Below are 21,860 nucleotides of genomic sequence, written 5' to 3' on the forward strand. Positions count from 1 at the left end.
ATCCTAATCACTCAATTCTACCATTTTCTTAGATCTTAACCGTTTATGTATGTACTGCTGATCTATCGGTTAGGATCACATGGATCCCTTCATATAAATGGTCTGGATTCTGTATCACTCAACCATGCATTCCACGTGCATGAAATATCTCATCAGGACACTAGTTTACATTCGGATACATCAGAGCCCTACGATTATCATCACATCATCAATGACAATCACAACAAAAACACTGTATTCTCTCCTCTTCTCATGTTAACAATATCAATTCCATGCCATGCACACGTGCCAATCATATCCATGCACGCGCCATTATCTGGCACGCTTTCTTGCACGTGTCATGGCTTCCACACGCACGCCCACATGACGGGTTGTTCCTTCCAAGCCAAAAAGATGCCTGCATGAGGGCATTGTGTTGTGGACCATCCATCTCGGTGTCGCTGGAGAAGCGCCCGCACATCATCGGCCACGTCATCACTGAATGCCACAGGTGCAAACCCAGCCACGTGGAGTCGCCTGGACCACTGTACGGCTCGTTCCCGCCTCTCCACTGACGTAGCGTGCGGGCATGCAATCAGGTCGATGATTGCACGCCCGGCCGCACGTTCGAGCATCAGACGCTCATTGCTTACACGTGGGAAGCTCTCATCCAACGACTCGAAATACAAACTAAACCACCGCAGGCATTCTTGGAAGACCCTGAAGAAGTCATCACTACCATCCATGCTAATGCCGAGATCAGCTTCATCCTCGACAACGGTCACGATCTTGGGTCTTATCCTTCGGATGTTGGACAACACATCATCGCGGTGGGGCCCAGCAACTGTAACAGTGTGCAACGTCCCGATGCAATTAACGGCTAGCACCTCACCATCATCGATCTCCAGATCATTGAAATTCAAACTGGATAAGTCCATTCCAATATGGTAGACCGCATTGAATTTGAATGGTACACCCATCAGCCTTGCAAACTTCTCCATCCGGTTTCCAATCTCATTCATAACCTTTTGGGCTGCAGCGAGGCTGTGGGTCCCGCCATCTTTCGCTACAACAACGGCTGAGATCTTGAGATGAGGCATGTCACCACTACGTGTTGCAAGGGCTTCCAGCAAGGTGGGCCATTGGGTGCAATAGGTGTTACTAATGTCGACTATATGAAGCTTGTTCTCTCCTTGGAAAGCTTCCAGAATTGCACCATTGCAAGCAACATGGCCAAACGTAGCCCATGGGCTAACTTCTTGGAACTTCAATACTATCTCTCTCATCGATTCGAACGAGAATATCTTCTCTGATGCTGATATCAATGTCTGGTGGGCTTGTTCACCTGAATTGGTTACTCTCTTAAAGATAGCATGGAAGAAATAGGAAGCAAGCTTTTGGTTGGTATCACCATAGGGGGAGCTTAGCTCATTCAAGATATGCATGAAGTGTTGCACTTGAGCACTGTCCTTGTTGGCGATCGCATGTGCACATTCAGTTAGAAGGTTTGAGGCCCACTTGCCGGATGCCGTTGAAGCGGCGAGAACATGGGTTGTACTTGTAGTAGTGGTAATATGTGTAGCAGTACCAGTGTCACTGGTGCTAGTAGGTCTAGCAGTGGTGTGGAAGGGGAAGTGTTGGGAAGGAGAGGAGGAGAAATCATCTTCATCCATGGAAAGATGGGGACATGCTTCTTGATGTGGGTGGTTTTGGTTTGATGATATTGAGGCTCATGGAATTTTGGTAGAGTTGAAGGAGTGGTGTGATTAGAGATTGAATAATTTAAACAAACAAGGAGCCCATGTAAGCTAAACCCACATCAAGAAACCAAGGAAGAGAGAGATGATCATTACCTAGTGGGGGTTTTCTTTTCTAGCAAGGGAATGAAAGTGATTATCACTTTCTGGGTCTTTGGTCAGAGATGAAAGGATGCAGGGAGTGTAGTTGGTTTTTATAAAAAGAACGGATCAGATGGGGGCAATGTACCACAACTTGCGGGACAGTACCATGTTCCTACAAACAGGCCTCTCATGTAAGATATCAGTACCATGAAGCAGCAGGCCTATCTTGAAGATCAAGTGGGAAAATAATCAGGCCGTCTCGCTCATCAGGTGGGCTACACTGGAATCAATGGAACAACAGAAGGTCTGACTCAATTACATGTGTGGCCCACTTAGTGAGCGGATCAGCTTGATTTTTGAGAATCCTCATCTTCATGGTGGGTCCTACAGTTTTGATGGTACTGATTTACTACATCAATGGCATGTTAGTGGAAAATATCGTAGGGTATTATAAGTTGTGGTACGGTTGTTTCTGTATGCTAATCAGGCCTCGTAAAGAATAAAAGAAATGGTCAAAAGTAGGGATATCAACAGACCGGGCCTGGAGTTGTCTTGGCCCGGATTTTGAACTGTTTCGGTCCGGCACTATTGAAAACTCTGATTTTGCAGGCCCGACCCGACCCGACCCATTGACACCCCTGGTCAAAAGCAAGTGGGGAGGGGAGGGGGATGATTGGGTAGAGTTGGATGTATCGAATCTGGACGGGGATTGCGTCGAGTCCGGATCCCCCTTTTGCCGAAACCACGACTTTCCGGCCTTTTTTACGCCTTTGCTGTACAGTGATTGTTCCATCTCAGTCAGCGATGCATTATTCAATGCATTACACAATCATACGGTACAATTAGATTGCAATTTTCCTGCTTGACCCAAACAGAGGATCCGCATTCGCGCGATTGCGTCCTACCCCCTTCAGTCTCTAGCCCCAAACGGGCAGTTCTGTGAGCAGGCCTACTTTGATGTATCGGTTTATCAACACCGTCCATTCCTCCTCTCGGATTATTTAAAGATAATTTCAGAAAAATGATTCAGATCCAACGCTCAAGGTGGACCACACCAAATAATAAACTTGGGTTCCATAAGAGGAAACGGATTGGCTACTCCCCCTGCCACCAGCCCCGTGGCTGATGGTCGGTGCTCCGTGGGCCCCTCCATGATGTATGTGTTTCATCCATTCCGTTCATCCATTTTTAAAGATCATTTTATTATTTTGTTCCTAAAATTAGAGGGATATAAATCTCATTTGACCACACCATAGGAAAACAATAATGATTGGATATCCACCATTAAAATCCTCCTAAGGCCCACTGTACTGTTTATTTGACATCCAATCTTTTTATTAGGTCATACAGGCCCAGATGAAGGGAAAAAACAAAGATCAGCTTGATCCAAAACTTTTATGGCTCCCAAAAGGTTTTTAATGGTCGACGCTCAATCAAAACTGTTTCTTGTAACGTAGTCGACTTAAGATTTTGACATACATAATTTTTTGTCCCATGCCATAAAATGATCTGAATAAAATAGATGGACGGCATGGATGAAACACATACATCATGGTAGGGCCCACAAAGCACCGACCACCAGCCATCGGCTGGTGGCAGGGGGAGTAGCCAATCCGTTCCCTCCATAAGATGACAAAGCATTAAATGCAAGCGTCATCTGTGGTGTGGTCCACTTGAGCATTGAATATGTCTCATTTTTTAGCTCATACCTTAAAATGATCCTTAGAGTAGGAATGGACGGCGTGGATAAACCGATACATAACAGTGGGCCCGCCCACAGAACTGCCCGTTCGTGGCTAGAGACGGGCAGGGTTAGGAGGCAATCCGCGTCCATTGAATCTCCCTTGCAATCTGCCTTCCACCGTATATTTTGCATGAGGAAGTTGTGGATTAATACACTACGTACGTCTAGTGGGAAATACCGTGGATGGCCCCAGCTCTACAATGGCCCGACTGTCACAAAACTAGCCATCCGATCTTTTGGGTCAAAACGAACGGTACAAAATAAAATTTTAACATTAAAGTGGTGAGAGGCTATTGGTGGAATTGTTGAATAGGTGTGGATCTGGACCACTGGGCCATTTGCTGCGTTGCCCACTGGCTGCGTTGACGACTATCAGCCCATGTCATGCGTGCAGTGGAAAGGTGAGGCGTTTTAAAACTCAGTACTCAGTTCTAAACTTGGTATATGTCAGGGGTGTGAGTGCGTGTGGAATTTCTTTTTTTTTTTTTTAAATAAATAAAAAACCTTGGCCAAGTCAACTCAGCGCTTGGTGGATTAAGTCTGAGTCAATCACCTAGTCAATAGTTTCAGTGAAGCCAAAAAGAAATGCCGAAGTGCTCTTAGAAGACTATAGTTTATATTACTCCTAGTTACACTGTGGAGAGGTAGGCATCCCATGGAAAGGTTGTGAGTCACCTAATCAATCCAGTCAACCTAGTAAACTTAATCAACTCAATTAAACTCAATCAACCCAATTAAATTCAGTTAACACAGTCAAATCTAGTAAATTCAGTCAAATATAATCAACTCAGTCAAACCCATTCAATCATGTCAGCCTAAAACTAGACTCAACTTTAAGCCCAAATTCAAGCTTGGTTTAAGTCCATATGTAGGTCAATTAGCATTTAGAACTGCAATAAAGTAAATCCTAGTGAACCAAGGGAGAAATACCACCTTGGGAACACCCTTGGAAAATTTAGGGCTGATCCATGTGGTGGGCGGCACTCAATGTATCACCTGCCACATGGAATCCCGCTGAATTTTATGGAGGGGTTAGATGGGGCGGCGCATAGTGTGTTGCTTGCCTCGTGGACATCCTCTATCTTTTATAGAGGGGTTAGAAGAGATGCTTACACCAGTGCCCCCCATTGGTAAATGCGTTGGGATGGAAATAACCCCTTTATCCTTAGTTTTAGCCAAAGTTACAACCCTTGCCCCTTGATTCGATCGCTCAGATTACACCAAATGACAAGAGCCAATCCCAACCCTCGAAATCTCTTTTGCCCTTAGACTTTTCAAGAATAAGCGCGGCAAACATGAAATTGAGCGGGGGAAACATGAAATCAATAAGACAAATTAGAAAATCATTATGCCCACTGTTTCTCATGGTATGGTTCACTTGATATTTTGATATGCTTCAATTTGGGGCTCAACTGCTAAAATTAGATGGACGGCATGGATATACTACATACATTCAATGTGGCCCAATCTAAGTGTAGGTTATAGGTTTAGGTTATAAGTGTAGGTTATAGGTTTATGTTTAAGTTAGATTATGGGTTAAGGGTTAGGGAACTGAGAATAGGTTAAGGTTTAGGTTTAGGAAATCGGGTTCGGGACCGGGTTTAGGTTTGGGTTTTCAAGTTTAAGTTTAGGTTAAGGAGTTGAGATTAGGATTAGGTGTAGGTTTAGGTTTAGGGATTTGAGAATACATTTAGGTTACAGGTTTAGGTTTAGGTTATAATTGTCGGTTATAGGTTTAGGTTTAAGTTAGGTTATAGGTTAAGGGTTAGGGAACTAAGAATAGGTTAAGGTTTAAGTTTAGGAAATCGAGTTCGGGACCGGGTTTAGGTTTGGATTTTCAAGTTTAGGTTTAGGTTTAGGATTAGGTGTAGGTTTAGGTTTAGAGATTTGAGAATACATTTAGGTTATAGGTTTAGGTTTAGGTTATAAGTGTCAGTTATAGGTATATGTTTAAGTTAGGTTATGAGTTAAGGTTTAGGGAACTGGGAATAGGTTAAGGTTTAGGTTTAGGAAATCGGGTTCGGGACCGGGTTTAGGTTTAGGTTAAGGAGTTGATATTAGGATTAGGTGTAGGTTTAGGTTTAGGGATTTAAGAATACATTTAGGTTACAGGTTTAGGTTTAGGTTATAAGTGTTGGTTATAGGTTTAGGTTTAAGTTAGGTTATAGGTTAAGGTTTAGGGTCCGTTTGCCCCTACAGATTGGAAGGGATTAAATGGTATTAGGGTGGATGGCATGGATTTCTAGGTAATGATGGTGTTGTCGGTGGATTGTCTGGAGATCCATGGGATTGCTATATCCAGTTTGTTTGGCACGCCCGGCCAATCCTGGGATTAAACCTTCTCATCCCTTCCAATCCCTCAAACCAAACACGTCCCACACAAATTTGAAAGGATTAGGGTGGATTGGATGGGATTTAAAGGTAATGATGGTGTTGTCAGTGGATTGTCTTAAGATCCATGGGATTGGGATCAGATCACCGACTTTATTTGGCACGCTAGGCCAATCCCGGGATTTGACTTCCAATCCCTTCCAATACCATCCAATCCCTTCCAATCCGACCGGCCAAACGGGCCCCTAGGGAACTGATAATAGGTTAAGGTTTAGGTTTAGGAAATCAGGTTCGGGATCGGGTTTAGGTTTAAGTTTTCAAGTTTAGGTTTAGGTTAAGGAGTTGAGATTAGGATTAGGTGTAGGTTTAGGTTTAGGGATTTGAGAATACATTTAAGTTTTAGGTTATAAGTGTAGGTTATAGGTTTAGGTTTAAATTAGGTTATAGGTTAAAGTTTAGGGAATTGAGAATAAGTTAAGGTTTAGGTTTAGGGATTTGAAAATACATTTAGGTTTTAGGTTACAAGTGTACAATATAGGTTTAGGTTTAAGTTAGATTATAGGTTAAGGTTTAGGGAATTGAGAATAAGTTAAGGTTTAGGTTTAGGTATTTGAAAATACATTTAGGTTTTAGGTTTAGGTTTAGGTTTTGAGCGGGGGTAAACATGAAATTGAGTGGGGGCAAATTAGAGAATCAGTGGGGCAAACATGAAATTGAGCAGGGGAAACATGAAATTGAGTAGGGCAAACTAGAAATTGAGCCGGCCAGGCATGAAATTGAGCGGGGCAAACATGAAGTTGAACGAGGCAAACTAGGAAATGAGCGGGGCAACCATGAAATTGAGCGGGGCAAACTAAGAAATGAGTGGGGCAACCATGAAATTGAGCGGGTCATACTAGGAAATGAGCAGGGCAGGCATGAAATTGTGCAGGGAAAACATGAAATTGAGCAGGGGAAACATGAAATTGAGCGGGGCAAACACGAAAATAAGCGGGGCAAGCATGAAATTGAGCGGGGCAAACATGAAATTGAGCAGGACAAACTAAAAAATTAGCGGGGCAAACATGAAATTGAGCGGGAGAAACATGAAATCAGCGAGGCAAACTATAAAATCAGTGGGGTAAACATGAAATTGAGCGGGGAAACATGAAATCAGCGGGGCAAAGTAGAAAATTATTATGCCCACTGTTTCCCGTGGTATGATTCACTTGATATTTTGATATGCTTCAATTTGGGGCTCAACCCCTTAAATTAGATGGAAAAATGGATGGACGGCGTAGATATACTACAGGAAACGGATTGGCTACTTCCCCTGCCACCAGCCAATGGCTGGTGTTCGGTGCTCTGTGGGCCCCATCATGATGTATGTGTTTCATCCATGTCGTCCATCTATTTTTATAGATTATTTTATCATATTATACAAAAATTTAGGTATATCTTGATCTCAATTGGACCACATTACAGGAAATAGTGTTTAATGAACATCGACCATTAAAAACTTTTTGGGGGCCATAAAAGTATTGGGTCAAGATGATCTTTGTTTTTAGCCTTCATCTGGGTCTTTATCACCTAAAAAACAAATTGGATTTCAGACAAACAGTACAGTGGGCCTCAGGAGGATTTCAAGGATGGATATCCAATCACCATTGTTTTCCTCTAGCAGGCCACCAGCCAAATTTTCATCTAATTTGGGGCTCAACCCCTTAAATTAGATGGAAATTGAGCGGACAAAATGGATGAACGGAATGGATGAAACACATACACCATGGTGGGGCCCACAGAGCACCGACCACCAGCCACGTAAACCATGGTGGGACCCACAAAGGAATGACCACCAGTCACGTACACCATGGTGGGGCCAAAGAGCACCGACCACCAACCACGTACACCATAGTGGGGCCCACAGAGCACCGACCACCAGCCATGTAGATCATGGTGGGGACCACAGAGCACCAGAGGAGTAGCCAATCCGTTTCCTATATCGATACATTCAATGTGGGCCCAACTGAGTTTAAAATATACTTGTGTTGTGTGCTTTCTTCACTGGACCGACCATTTTCAGAAGAAGACAAAAGTTGATAAGGGGGGCCCACAAAAAGAGTTTTTTTGTCTTTCTAACTGGGCGAAGAAAAGGGGTAAAAGCAACGACAGTGAAGTAGCAGTGGAAAGGGAAAGGAAAAGGAAACAACTGAAAGGGAGAAGAAAAACAGTAGTAAAAAGGAGGGGTATTTTTGTCCTGAAATTCGTAATCCAGACGTGCAGGTCTAAGTTGCAAAAGAAGGTTTGTCTTCTTTCATAAAAACAGCTGGCTAAAAGGTGGGGTCCACAGTCCTAAATTTCTCATCCATTTTTTAAGATCATTTTACGGCTTGAGTCAAAAAAAATGAGTGGGATATAAATCTCACGTGGATCACGCCATATGAAAACAATAGTATTTAGATATCCACTATTAAAATCCTCCTAAGGCCCATTGTACTGCTCATTTGACATCCACTGTCATACAGGCCCAGGTGACGGGAAAAAGCAAAAATCAGCTTGCTCCATAACTTTTATGGCTCCCAAAATGTTTTTAATGGTCCACGTTCATTCAACACTGTTTCCTGTAATGTGGTCCACTTGAGATTGAGATATACCTCATTTTTAAACTCACACCGTAAAATGATCTTTAAAATAGATGGACGGCATGGATGAAACACACATATCATGGTGGGTCCCACATAGCACCGACCATCACGGGGAGTAGCCAATCCGTTTCCCCTGGCTCAGGGAATGGATTTTCCATATGCGACATGGTGGGCCCAATAAGCATGAGTCACTATAGGTATCTCTCCCTCCTGAAATCCATTTTCTTCCATCCCTGAAATTCATTTTCTGCTGGTGGGTTGGTGAGAATGGAAGAAACGCCTAACAGAGGAGTAGGAGTTTCAGAGAATGGGATTGAGGAGATAGATTCGGAGCTGAGACCTATTGAGATGCTTTCCCAGAAAACGAACGGCAAAACCAACGGTGATGATGGGGTCTGGGCTTCAGGACCCATGATCAAAATCAACGCCTCTCATAGCACTAAACAGCACCAGATGACTCTTCCTGTTCATTCTACTTTTGGTTATACTTCAATCCTTCCTTTCAATTTACTTCAATGAACTAATTTGTATTTTCATCAATCTTTATGCGCTTTTGCTACGGTTGATTGATATTCAGTGAATGCCCATGTTCATGTTGCTTTTGGAATTCTTGATTTATGTAATTTCTCTTTGATGATTGCTTGTCTGGGGGCCGATTAAATCAAACGTTTGGAACCATCCACTGTACTGAAAGCATAGACACCATGTTTTTTTTTTCTTTTCTTTTAAATTAATTTTAATTTTAATTGATTCTGCGAACTAGTTCGAGTTGAGTCGGGACTCACCCTAGTCTGCGGTAAATTGGCCTGGCTCACCGGAGTGGGGTGGAATTGATTCTGCAAACTAGTTCGAGTCGAGTCGGGACTCACCCTAGTCTGTGGCAAATTGGCCTGGCTCACCGGAGTGGCGTGGGGTGCGGATTCCGGGTGACTCATAGTACCTTTCTGGATTGGTCCTGACTGAGTTGTGACTCGCCCAAATCGAGGGTAAACCGACCCAATTTACCTGGTTCTTGGGGAATAGGGGGTGACTGAACTCACCTGTCCTGACCGAGTCTGAGTCAACTAGGACTAGTCGGCAATCCATGGTAGATGCACCCGATAATACTATGACCATATAGACACACACAGATGTTCATTCACTGCCCAAGTCATTTGCCAATGGTGCATAGCATGAAAACTACACTAGCCATTCATTTGATGGTTAATGCTGAAGTGGTCAATGGTAAACTCAATGGGTGAAATTAGATGGTTAAGATTGCCCCATTAGTGTGGTTTTTTAACTATTGCCCGTCAATTGTTGTGGTACGATGATTTGGATGGTGTGAACTTATGTACATGTATGGCGTGTGTAATGGATGGTTCCCACTTTTTTGGTTTTTGGCAACAATAAATTTGTTAAAACTAAAAAGAGTGGATGGGTTGCTTCCTACCACTGTGATTTTCGTACTTGCTCCATCTAAAGTCCTATAAGACTATCTCCTATAGTGCCTGCCTGGTAACTTGCTCCATCTAAAGTCCTATAAGACTATTTCCTATCGCCCCTCAATTGTTGTGGGGCGATGATTTGGATGGTGTGAACTTATTTACTATGGCATGTGTAATGGATGGTTGCCACTCTTTTTTTTTTTTGATTGGCAACAATAAATTTATTAAAACAAATAAGAGTGGATGGGTTGCCTTCTACGACTGTGATTTTCGTACTTGCTCCATCGAAAGTCCTATAAGACTATCTCCTATAGCTGCCTGCTTGGTAACTTGTCATGCCATCCCTTCTTTTCTGCCAACATGCCACTTGTGTAGGACATCTGTTCAGTGCAGGCATTAGGCCTCACCATGAAGATCGCCTGGCACAAAAGTCAGCTGATCTGCCATCAGGTGGGCCGTAGCTTTGAAATCAAATGGAAAACCAATGGTCTGAGGTAACATATAGGCGTGGTCTACTGAATGTCTGGATCAACTTGATTTTTCAAGATGGGTCATGTTGTTTATGGGTATGGAAGTCCTACACAAGTGGCATGTTGGCAGGACAGATGGGATGGCTTGACAAGTTATGATGCAGGAACCTGTTGGTGATCAGTTCTCAAGTCCTATTTACAAAACAATGATGACCTCTATTTTATAGAAGATTGGTGTCGGGTGCTGGCTATTGAAACAAGAAAGGTGGGAGTTTTTCTATTTGATCCCTTCTTAACTAACTCTCACATGAGATGATTAGCCTCGTATATTTTTTATTGGTTTTTTTTAAAAAAAAAAAAAAAAAAATCTTTTTGTGCTATTCTATGATGTCTGAGATGGTGACTGTCAGTTCTGAAGGTACATTTTGTTTTTAAGTGATTTGAGGGCCTGTCTATGTGTTTTTTGTTGTTGATTTGTACGAATACTAGCCATGCTCAAGGTAATCTCTGTAAGTGGGTGATACTTTTCCATTCCTTCAATGAAAATGCATCTGGTTTTCTTTTAGAGGAGTTATATGATAATAAAGCTGGGTATGATGCTTGATACACAGGCACTCAGAAATTGTACTCATGGCATATATTAACTGAAATGAAACTGGCTATATTGTGCAGCCCACTATCGCAAAGTCACAATCTCAAGATCTGATTGGCTGAACAATCCCAACCTCTGATTCGTGTACACTGTTTTGTGGAAATAGGACTGTTGGATATTTTTACTTTTAGCCATCCAGTAAATGTCCACCAATCCAATAGTCAGATTATTGAATTTGGGCAGTTTAATTTGAATACTTGTATGCTACATGTGCAATTTCTAAGTAATTTCAAGGTGCCTGTGTATCATCCATTACACTCTGCCAAAGTATCAAAGTTTGTCTTTCTTTTTTATCACTTTAAAAAAAAAAAGATGATGATCTTATTAAGGCCAATGGCCAAGAAACAAAATAGAAAAACAGAAACAAACAACAACAGGAGAAAACAAAAGAAATAGACTACAGAAAAAAGCACCCTCTAGGAGCTCACTCCCTGATATACAAAGCCACCCTATTAGAAACCCCCTGATATTTGAACCCTTTAAATTACAAAAACATTGGTTGTTTCTCTCCTACCAGATAGCCCTGAAGGCAGCCATCGTCGCTATCCTCCATTTATTTCTTTCAAACGAACCTCCCTCTCCACCATGCCACACCTGAAGCAGATAAGAAACTGAGCTTGGCATTACCCAACAAACATTGGCTGATATTAGGATTCCTGACCAGACGATACGGTAGAAGGAACAGTGGATAAACAAATGATCCACTGATTCCTCATCACTCAAGCACAAGGGGCACCTGTTAGGCATGATGAAGGACCTTTTGCACAAGTTATCAATGGTTAAGATCCGATTCCTTGTCCAAAAAAAAAAGAGTCTATGCTCAAGCTTCCTTTCATTTAAATGATTTTGGTTTGATTAATTCTAGTTGTGTATAACTGTATTTATTAGATTTTGTGTGTGTGTTTCCTTTTGTTGTCTTCTTTTTGTAGTTGTGTTTAACTTTCCTTTGGTAACTTAATAAGCAGTTCCCCACTTCTTGTATGTGCAACTTTCTGTTTTGTTCATCTTTGGGCCTTTGGATTTTCTCATCTATGTGAACATGGTTTAAAGATGCTTTTTTACTTGACCTGACTTAGTGGATATTTATTCGTATCTGTTGAGTGAGTGAGTCGTGTTCATAACTCTGGTTTTTGGAGTTTTGTGCTCTCATTGCCGGTCCCAAGCCCAAACAAAGGAGGCAGGTTGCTTCAGGTTGGCGGCTGATGTCAAACTTTGATTACTTTTTTCCCGTGATGATGATGATGATAGTATTCGTATCAGCTGGTTTGAGGACAGTTCAACCCATATTCACATCCAATGTGAATTTTGAAACATTGAGTCACACATGCAACACGACTGTTACATAATACTGCAATATAATAACAACATGAAATTTTATTTGATTAATAATGAATATCTGGATAATATTTCTCCCCTTTTCCTTTTTTTTTTTTTTGGGGGGGGGGGAATTTTCTCCAATAAGCACTCAAAAAGATTGGTCGTGGTTGAGTTGGCAAGCAATACCTATCATTGAAATGTTGTTTGTGAGTGTTTCTTTCCTTGATTAAAAGGTGACTTCTCTTCTTTCTTAGGTTTTCTATTTTTTGTTTGCCATTTCTTGGTGATTTTAGTATGTACTTTTGCATTTCTTATATTATATTATTTTGTTTTTATCTTTGTGCATTTGAGTTTTCTGGGTCGTTCTTTCTACAAGTCATTAACTAGTAACAGTGCCTGCTAAAGTTTTTGGTGAATTTGGTTAATCATGAATTTTTATATTTTAATAAAGGGAATCTGAAAGGGTTCTTGCTCGGGAGACTGGTTTGGAGCTGAAGGAACAAAAGCTTTTGTTCAGGGGCAAAGAGAAAGATGATGATGAGTTTTTGCACATGGTAGGTGTGAAGGACATGTCAAAGGTGGTCCTCATGGAGGATGCAGCCAGCAAGGAGAGGAAGCTTGAGGAGATGAAGAGAGATCAAGTGATCTCTGAAGCTCTTAATTCAGTTGCCCTAGTTAGAGCAGAGGTTGATAAGCTCTCACAAAAGGTGACTTCTAAAATTCTACCAACAACATGCTTACTGCATTGTAGTTGAGATCATAGTTTAAAAACCCAAAAACTCAGCTCAACTCAAACACTCTACCTAACTTGACTTGGTGGCTAGTAACAATAAATTAAAAATAGTAGGAATAGGAAGGAGCATTTAAATTAGTTATCTTTGTTATTAGTCTTATAAAATGAGAAACCTGGCCACTAAAAATCGCACAACTCACTGGTCTCCTGCACCTATGTTATTCTACTTTTAATTAAAAAGGCCTGAGTCACAGCAATCACGTCGAGTTGACGGAGTCTTCTTGAGTCAGGGTCAAGTCACTCTGAGATTGGAGTTTACCACTGACTAGGCTCAGAATCTTGCTAAGTTTTTTCGAGTCGAGTCAGCAAGTTTTAGAACTCTGGTTGAGAGTCATGTGCTTTTCCTTTTTTTGGAAATGATGTGGCTTAGATTTTGCAGGCGTCTTCTTTGGAGGCAGTCATGCATGGTGGGACCAAGGTTGCTGAAAAGGAGTTTGTGGTGTTGACTGAATTATTCATGGCGCAGTTGTTGAAATTGGATAGCATTGACGCTGGAGGAGAAGCAAAAGTACAGAGACAGAGTGAGGTAGTTTATTTTCTTCAAGTTGTGGTTGCCTTCTTTCCCTTTCTTGCATATCATGTACCTTTTCAAGCGTCTAGCTGTCATCAGTGGGTTATAGAGCTTTGTGACTTTGTATCTACTGATATAGGTATTCAGTCAGAGCTCAGCGAGGGGCTTATCATTCCATAATCGGTTTAAAGGTTTTGATCTATCCTTATACTTGAATTGCTATGGTTGAATATAATGCAGATACTTCTTTCATGTGAATTGGAGTCTAGAGGAATTATCTGCTTCTCAGCCAAATATGCATGTGTGTATACGCACACACATCCAGATCAGTGGTGTGAGTGCCACACCATAGGTGGAACATGCTCCAAAAGTCTTCATCATTGGAAAATCCAATCCTTTGATCAGTATCTTGCAAAGATACAAGCAAGGGACAAGAAAGGATCAAAGGCTAAGATACCTGATAGTTGTATATGATCAGCGTACGCAGTGCCGGTGCTGGGTTCTTATTAGATACTTGTAGCGGAGCTTTAATTGAATCCTGTTTGGTTGGTTGATTATTTTTTGAAATCTTGATCCTTCTATTATATACCTATTGGGCATTAGGGATGTGGCTAGGGTTCTAGTCAACTTGAACCTTATTGACCCAACCCGAGCATGGTCAAGGTGTTCCATAACGATAACGATGGCTATAATGGCCACCAATGTTACCATTATGATAGGGCTGTTACGGCCTCTCTCTCTCTCTCTCTCTCTCTCTCTCTCTCTCTCTCTCTCTCTCTCTCTCTCTCTTTCTTTTTCTTGTTGTTGTTGTTGTTGTTGGTTTTTTTTTTTTTTTGGGAAGAAAACCAATATTGGCCTTGTTATGGGAGCCGTTACAGGTCCTTTTTTTTTTCCCCCTGTAATAACCATTAAGGCCGTTACAACTTCATAACGCGTAATGGTCTCCATCATTACCATTACTTAACGGCCGTTATGGCACACCATGAGTATGGTTCGGGTCGGGTTGGGTTGGGTTGGGTTACGGTTGGAAAACTCCAACCCCGATTTAAAATCGGGTTGGGTTTGGGTTGAGCATATTCTGGTCGGGTTTGGAATAATCAAATGTGTTTGTGTTGGGCACCTTGGGTTGGAATTCAGGTTGTGTCAGGTTGCGTGTTGGGGTCCTCTTTGTGGTTGGGTCGGGCTCGGGTTGACCCTCTATCCGACTCAACCCACCCAAGTTGCATCCTTACCAGGTATGTAATGTTGTAAAAAGTATTACTGCTGTAACTATGTAAACATTAATAATTTCTTTGAATGCAACATGCTAGAAAGACTAAAAAGCATTACCTAATTTTTAAAACTAAAGATAATAGAATGGGTCAAATGTTTTAGTGAAGAACATAAATTGTGTATGCATAGCGTGTTGTAATAGAGATACCTGTACCCATATCTGTGCCATGGATTCTGAGAAATGGTCAGCATACTGCGATTGTCCACATTCAATGGAGGAAATGCTCCAAACATTGGATGTTTAGGTCATTGTCCATTGCAGGACCATCAGATCAATCTTCTTGATCTCTGAACTGTGGGCTCCACTTGTAGGAATCAAGTCTAAGGAATGACTTTTCAAAAGCATTTGGAACTTCAATTTGGAAAAGTTCCTTTGCATAGAAAGGGCTCTTCTCATGCTTCAACTGGCCAAGGTGATGGTGATGTCGAGTTAAAGCTTTTCCATTTGTGGGTGGTGTCCCAACCTGACTGTGTTCCATGTGAATGTCTTGAAGGATAGTAATAAGTAGTATGGTTAGTAAAGTTTCTCTCATCCTGGAAGACTTGGTGAAAATGAACCAGTGTGTTTTGCAGGATGTTTGGATTATGAAATGGAAGGAAAGGTTTTTGGGCTTCTTGTTTGGTGTTTGCCTAGGCAAGTTTTAATAACTGTTTATGAAGTTGGAAAGAAGGGATGATGCAGTGTCTAAAAGGTTGTTTCTAAATAAGGGCATCGAGAGAAGCTAACACAAACTGCAAAACTTTGCTCCTTTATAGAATAGAATGAAAGAACGTATTTGTTTGGGAATTTGGAAGATGGTGTCAGTCGTGAGGCTTTATGTATTGGGAATTCTTTTTGGAAGATGGTGTCAGTCATGAGGCTTTATGTATTGGGAATTCTTTTTGGCTAGGATTTCTGTTTAGCATATTCTTTTGTTATCTCTTAAAAGAGCAAAAGTTCTTAATGTGATATAAAGCTTTACTAAGTGCGCACACATGGAATAAAGCTTACATACATGCCACACATGTGCCAGCATGGCACATAGGTGCAAGATCCAATCCATCCATTGGGTTGGTCCAACCTTCTACATATTTACCTAAAAATAAGTCTGGTCCACTCAGCACGTGGGTCCTAGTACTGGAAACATGTGGATGGGTTAGAAAACTCCAGCCAAGTTTTTCAGATCCATACATTTGTTTTGCAAAGAGTGGCCCACCTGATGAGTGGATCAACCTGATTCTTGGGCTAGGGCATCAAAAGAGCAGTTCCTTTCTGATGGATGGATTGGATCTTGGACCTATTGTGCCATGCTGGAACATGTGCGACGTGTACATGAGCTTTATTGCACTCGCTTCGCTGTGTAGCAGTGCTCTATGATATAAGTTGATCTTGTGATGTTCTAAGAAACAAAGGTGAAGGCTATGAGTGGAGATTTCTAAAATCAGTTTTTGGGTGGCCCAGGTGGTTGATCAATGCCTTCGTCTAGGATATTGAAAGAGGGGAGTTGTTATTTGCTTAGAAATGTGGTGCAGTTTGAAGAAGCTAATGTGAGATAGTGTTAGATCTCATCTTTTGTATTTCCACTTTCCAGCTATTCCTATTCTTTTATCTTTTACTTAATTGTATCAAGGGTACATACATATATGGCTTCTCGAATTAACACCACAATATGGAGTCAGCAAAAATAGACGCAACTCAATGAATGCTTGGAATCCCAAAATCTCTTCAGCATCAAGATGTCTTCATAATCCCACTATCAAATGATGACTTTTATTGATGGTAGCAACTCAATGCACGCTCCTTGAAAATTTGTATTTGGTCTGCTTACTTTATCCTAGGATATGTCGAAGGAACTCGAAGGGAACACTTATGTCCTCATATTATACTAATGCTATTTTAATCCAAGGAAATGCTGATTAAGGTGTCGTAGTGCTCATTAATCTATATAGTTATCTAATATCTAATGAACAGCTGTGCTTAGCCCACATGTGTCCAAGTCAACTAATGTGCCCGCCACCACATATGCCAGCATGGCGGACGAGTGCAATATCCAAGCCATCCATCAGAAGGGTACCACTGTCTAGAGTTGCTGTCCCATGAATCAGGTGGGCCACAATTGACTAAACAAATTTATGGTTGTGAAAACATCAGGCATTGTTTTGCCTGGCAACTTATTTCTAATATCATGGCATGCCTACTGAATGGGCCACCTTTATCTTTGGGCAGTAAAATCTACACGGTGAGGTCCACCTGATGGATGGCTTGGATATTGCTCCTGTCCGCAACACTGGTGTATGTGGTGGCGTGTTCATGGCTGACTTGTACACATGTGAGGGCTTGGCAAAGCTCTCCAATGGATATTGAGAAACTTCCATAACACTATTGCGTTTTAAATCGTTGAAGCATAAGTGAAGGCAATGGCTTATGCTGCAAGCACGATAATCTTAGTTAACTGATGGAAGAAAATTTTAATTAGGCCAGAGAACCTATTTTTTCCCAAGGAGAATTGAATCAATAACTACACCTCCTCCAATCATGTTTCCATGAGGGCATAAATTATATAGGTTGCAGGCTAATTTTCTCCAGATGATGGAACATAGGCTTTTCAAGAAGCCAAGTTTTGGTTACAGGTAAGCAAGCTAGAAATGGTTGATGTATGTGTTACTTATCTGTGGATCTAGCTCTTATACTCGACTTCCAAACCTTATGCTATGGGCCCACAAATAGATATTTAATATTTTAGTAGTTTTCAATGTTAAAATGTTTCACACATTTTTATCTCTGAATTACTTATTTTTAATGGCTCTATAGTACTTAATTATTTATGTTAAGAAATAACTCAGAATATAAAAAAGCTAAATTACTTTTATGTTATTTTTAGTTATTTCTTAATAAAATATTCAAGCATGATGGAATCACATCCACCATGGATATCTTAACCACACCACTGTCATATCATATTGAGATGGGAATCCTGAGGGATTTTATTCATCAAAATAAATAAATAGATAAATAAAATCCAGAGGCATTTGAAAGGTTCCGTATATCATAGATTGACATAGATTCCAGCTTGAGGGAGAGCTTTACAAAGTGAATATTGAGGTGTTGTAACTCAAAGATGTGGCAGTATTGTTTCTATGGAGGCAGTTTGAGCATTCCTTGTATTATTTTTTTTCTTATATGAACCCATACTGGATCATTAAATCAGTTCGTTTTTCCTCCAAAGTTTGGTCCCTATCTATTCCCTCGAAATTGAAGTACTGTGATCTAATTATAAATTTATATTTACAAAAATATTTAAAATTAAGAGATTTTCTAACAAGTATGTCTTAATTCTTGATGTTGCTTTTCTTTTTTGTACTATCCAATTAAATGTTGTTAAACAAGTTTTTACTTTTGCCAAGAAGATTGGTACATGCACTTGGATGCACAGTTTTTCAACTTTTTTGTATGTAATAATAGAGAATTAGAATCAGTTTTCTATGAGATTTAAATAAAATGGTCTTGCATTTGAGAGTTTATGATTGGGTTGTATAATACAAAATAATAAAATTTTTGAGTTTGTTGCATTGCTTATTATTGTGCGACAGTGCATAGAAAATATTAACAAATACTTGTTACCTTGGAAGCCATGCATGCTAAGTTGGATGTTTGGATGTGTTATCGATTTGGTTCCCTGCATAGTGACAAATGTTGATCTCAGCAATATCTTAGCCTGGAAATTTCTCCAGTGATTTTCAAATTTTGAGGTTCTTATGATATTTATTGGGAAGATCTCGTTGAAAATAAAATCTTAAAAAAATCATTGTAGATTAATAAATAAATTTAAATTGTGTGTAACAAATTCTTTAAATTTTCAAGTTAGTATTTGCATGAAAACATGATATTTAAAATCTGCCAATATTTTGAAAATGTCATGATAATCTCTTGATATTATTGTTTAGCCTATTTTTTGCAATATTTTCAAAATTTCAGTGATATTTGTCACACTGGTTTTCTGCTTCAGTTTTTGCTACCTCAGTACTATTTTTGTGTAATAAAATGGCATTTTCCATGTAAGAGAACTTTGGAATGGCAAGGGTGACATCTCAAAATTGAATGATCTCACCTGCTCTAACTGAAAATTGGTGGTGTGACAAATAAGTGTGAAAAAAAAGAAAAAAGAATGTATATTCATCTAGAGTTTTTCTAAATCCACAAGAACCTCTATACATGGTGACTGGCATGTGTGTGTGACATCCAAGGTGGTCATCGGGCGGACCCCATCGTGCAGATTTTCTGACCAAAAAATCATTCTAATCTCTTCATCAGGTTGGAAGAGTTTATGGAAGAAAATGGTTTTAAAAGGTCTCTGATTTTCCACAATTTATGTACGCATGTGATCCGCATGGTGAGTGGACCAGATTGATTTTTGGTCCGGGTCATCTACATGGTGGTGTCCACCTGATGCAACTTTCAGATTTCTATGCATACTCCAGGCTGGCATGTGTACCCGCTTGTAGGTGCTGTGTTCTGCATTGTCTTTCTTCATTAACGTTTTTAAATTCCCTGCACAGGTTCGCTGTGTGCAGAACTGTGTGGAGGCCCTTGACAAGCTAAAGGTGAGAAACTCCAACCCATTTATCAGTAGCAGCAATGCTGTGTCTACGCTGACCGAATGGGCAACGTTCGATTCTGGAGTGGGAAGCCGGAATGCTTTTCCAACATTGTCATCTTCTTGCAAAATAACCCATGACTGGGAACGGTTTGACTAGCCCAATTCTCTCCGCTATTCGGGTTTGTACTCCTGCCATGAAAATTTATATAGCATATGAACATATAATAGATAATGCTGTTATTTTCTTGATAGAATTTCTGCTTTAACTGAGGCCTCCATGTTTGTAGAGAAGGATTCTATTAAACTATGAGCAGTCAATGCACACTCTTTAGAAATTCTTTTGTCCCAAACAGCTTCCTCATCCAAGTGAATTGAATTATAGTAACTCATTTACTGAGAGGAAGTGACCGAATTTTCATTACCTTAGTATTAGGTGGGCTTTCTTTCTTGGAGCTGAAATACTTGGCCCAAGAGCCATACATACCTCGGCCTAAAATTTAAGTCCATTTATTAATTGTTGTGTTGGGCTGCATTTGAGAGCCTGTTAACCTAGCCCAGCTTGTTTAAGATTTCACTGTTTTTTTTTTTTTTTTCAAGATTGGGCACACCAAACAAAAAATCTAGATCTTGTACAAAACAGGGCGGCAAGACGAGGCTTGGGCTTGTTTGTTTTGGCCGGTGATTGTCCCGGGCCACTCAGGCATGGGTTTTACTTTGTGGCCAGGCTTAGACAGACATCGGCCCAGGCCAAACGGAAGTGGATTGCGTCCTGCCCCGCAGGCAGGGCTGTGGGACCCACCATGATGTATGGGCTTTATTTACGCTTGTCCTTCATTTTTCCATGTCATTTCAGGGTATGAGCCCAAAATGAAGCAGATCCCAGGCTCAAGTGGTTCATACAACGGGGATTGAACGCTCACCACTAAAAACTTCTCGGGGGCCAGAGAAGTTTTGGATCAAGTTGGAGTTTATGTTTTCCCTTTATCCAGGTTTGTGTGACCTTATGAACATGTTAGATGGAAAATGAACATCATGATGAGCCCAAGGAAGGTTTCAACAGTGGGCATCATTATCACTGCTGCATCTGAAATTGCAATAGGATTGTTGTTACCGAAGTATGAATATATGACCAAATGTCTTAAAGGGGGGGTGAATAGGACTTTTAAAACTTTAATCCTTTTTAACTGAAAATTCTATCAATTTTAACATGAGTTAAGTAGGGTTATCATGAAATCAACTTAGTGAAAATCTAACTACTGCATCATATCAAACATGTATTGCGTATAATTTAAACATTCAATCAGTCAATACTTATGAGCACGAATAATCATCACAAATACAACGATATATAGTGGTTCGACTATGTGCCTACTTCGCTCCTAGTTGACGCACTCTCCCTTAGAGTGTGCTGGATTTCACTCTCAAATGGTTTTATATTAGGTTGACTGTTAACCTTCACAACTTACACAAGATTACCTAAGGAGTCTACACAAGACAACCTTAGAAGCTTACAGAAGGCAAATAAGTCCTACACAAGGACATACTAGGAGCCTACGCAAGGCAACCAATGCTTACACAAGGTAACCAATGCCTACACAAGGCAACCACAAGTGCCTATACAAGGACTTAATGTATTCTCCTGCCAGAGGCCTATGAAGGTCTTAGTGTGTTAACCATTGAATACTAGTCTTATACAAGGAAAGATCTTTAAGGTCATTGGACTCTAATGACTTGTAAGTAGATGAGTCCCGTTGTTAGCACATGCTGAAGATGATCTTTCTTGTTGATGGATGGTCTTCAGCTATCTTGATCCACAATATCTGCAGATGCTTCCTATGCAAGTTGCCGGTGTTGGGTCAAGGTATTCTATGGAATCTTCTCTGTTAAATGTTGCTCTTTAAGTGATAGAGAAATTCTAGAATATTAACAATTTAAAGGATTTCAGCTTATTAATTTGCCATTAAAAGTGTTACTGAAAGATCCTTGAATGGTGGAGTTCATTCTTCAATCCAATATATTGATTTAACAATGATTGCATTTAAGAGGGGATTGAAGGATGAACTCCTATGAAAAAAATGATTTAAGATGGAGGGTAGATAAACTATAACAAGAACTCTCTTAAATATCTATATGGAACCTAAGAAGCAACCCTCTTTAAATAGACAATAAAGTTCAAATGGTAAAAAAACGGGTAGAAAGGTCGTTCGATGTCATCAAAGTTTCCTTCGATGACTCGAACTGACTCTGATTTCATCGAGATTTTTTATTGAAAGTACTTGAGGTTTGCTTGGAGAGTTGTGAGATTTAAAATTCGATGTCATG

The 21,860-nt window shown here is 40.5% G+C and overlaps 2 protein-coding genes across 3 annotated transcripts; one reads left to right on the forward strand and one right to left on the reverse strand.

The window, feature by feature from the left end:
* Nucleotides 1-212: 212 nt before the first annotated feature.
* LOC131218943 (protein SHORT-ROOT-like) lies at nt 213-1,844 on the reverse strand. Its single transcript, XM_058213834.1, has one exon. It carries the CDS (start codon nt 1,650-1,652, stop codon nt 339-341), a length of 1,314 nt encoding a protein of 437 aa, XP_058069817.1. The 5' UTR covers nt 1,653-1,844; the 3' UTR covers nt 213-338.
* Nucleotides 1,845-8,721: 6,877 nt separating this feature from the next.
* LOC131218944 (BAG family molecular chaperone regulator 4-like) lies at nt 8,722-19,770 on the forward strand. 2 transcript variants are annotated; one of them, XM_058213835.1, is made up of 4 exons: nt 8,722-9,000; nt 12,944-13,092; nt 13,558-13,704; nt 13,930-14,256. In XM_058213835.1, the coding sequence occupies exons 1-4, from the start codon at nt 8,787-8,789 to the stop codon at nt 14,161-14,163; spliced, it is 744 nt and encodes a 247-aa protein (XP_058069818.1). In that variant the 5' UTR covers nt 8,722-8,786; the 3' UTR covers nt 14,164-14,256. The 2 variants fall into 2 exon arrangements, with proteins under 2 accessions (XP_058069818.1, XP_058069819.1); XM_058213836.1 differs by lacking the exon at nt 13,930-14,256 and adding an exon at nt 19,498-19,770 and having other exon boundaries at nt 8,733-9,000.
* Nucleotides 19,771-21,860: the final 2,090 nt, after the last annotated feature.

The sequence above is a fragment of the Magnolia sinica genome, chromosome 11, assembly GCF_029962835.1.
Source record: "Magnolia sinica isolate HGM2019 chromosome 11, MsV1, whole genome shotgun sequence".
NCBI classification, from domain to species: domain Eukaryota; kingdom Viridiplantae; phylum Streptophyta; class Magnoliopsida; order Magnoliales; family Magnoliaceae; genus Magnolia; species Magnolia sinica.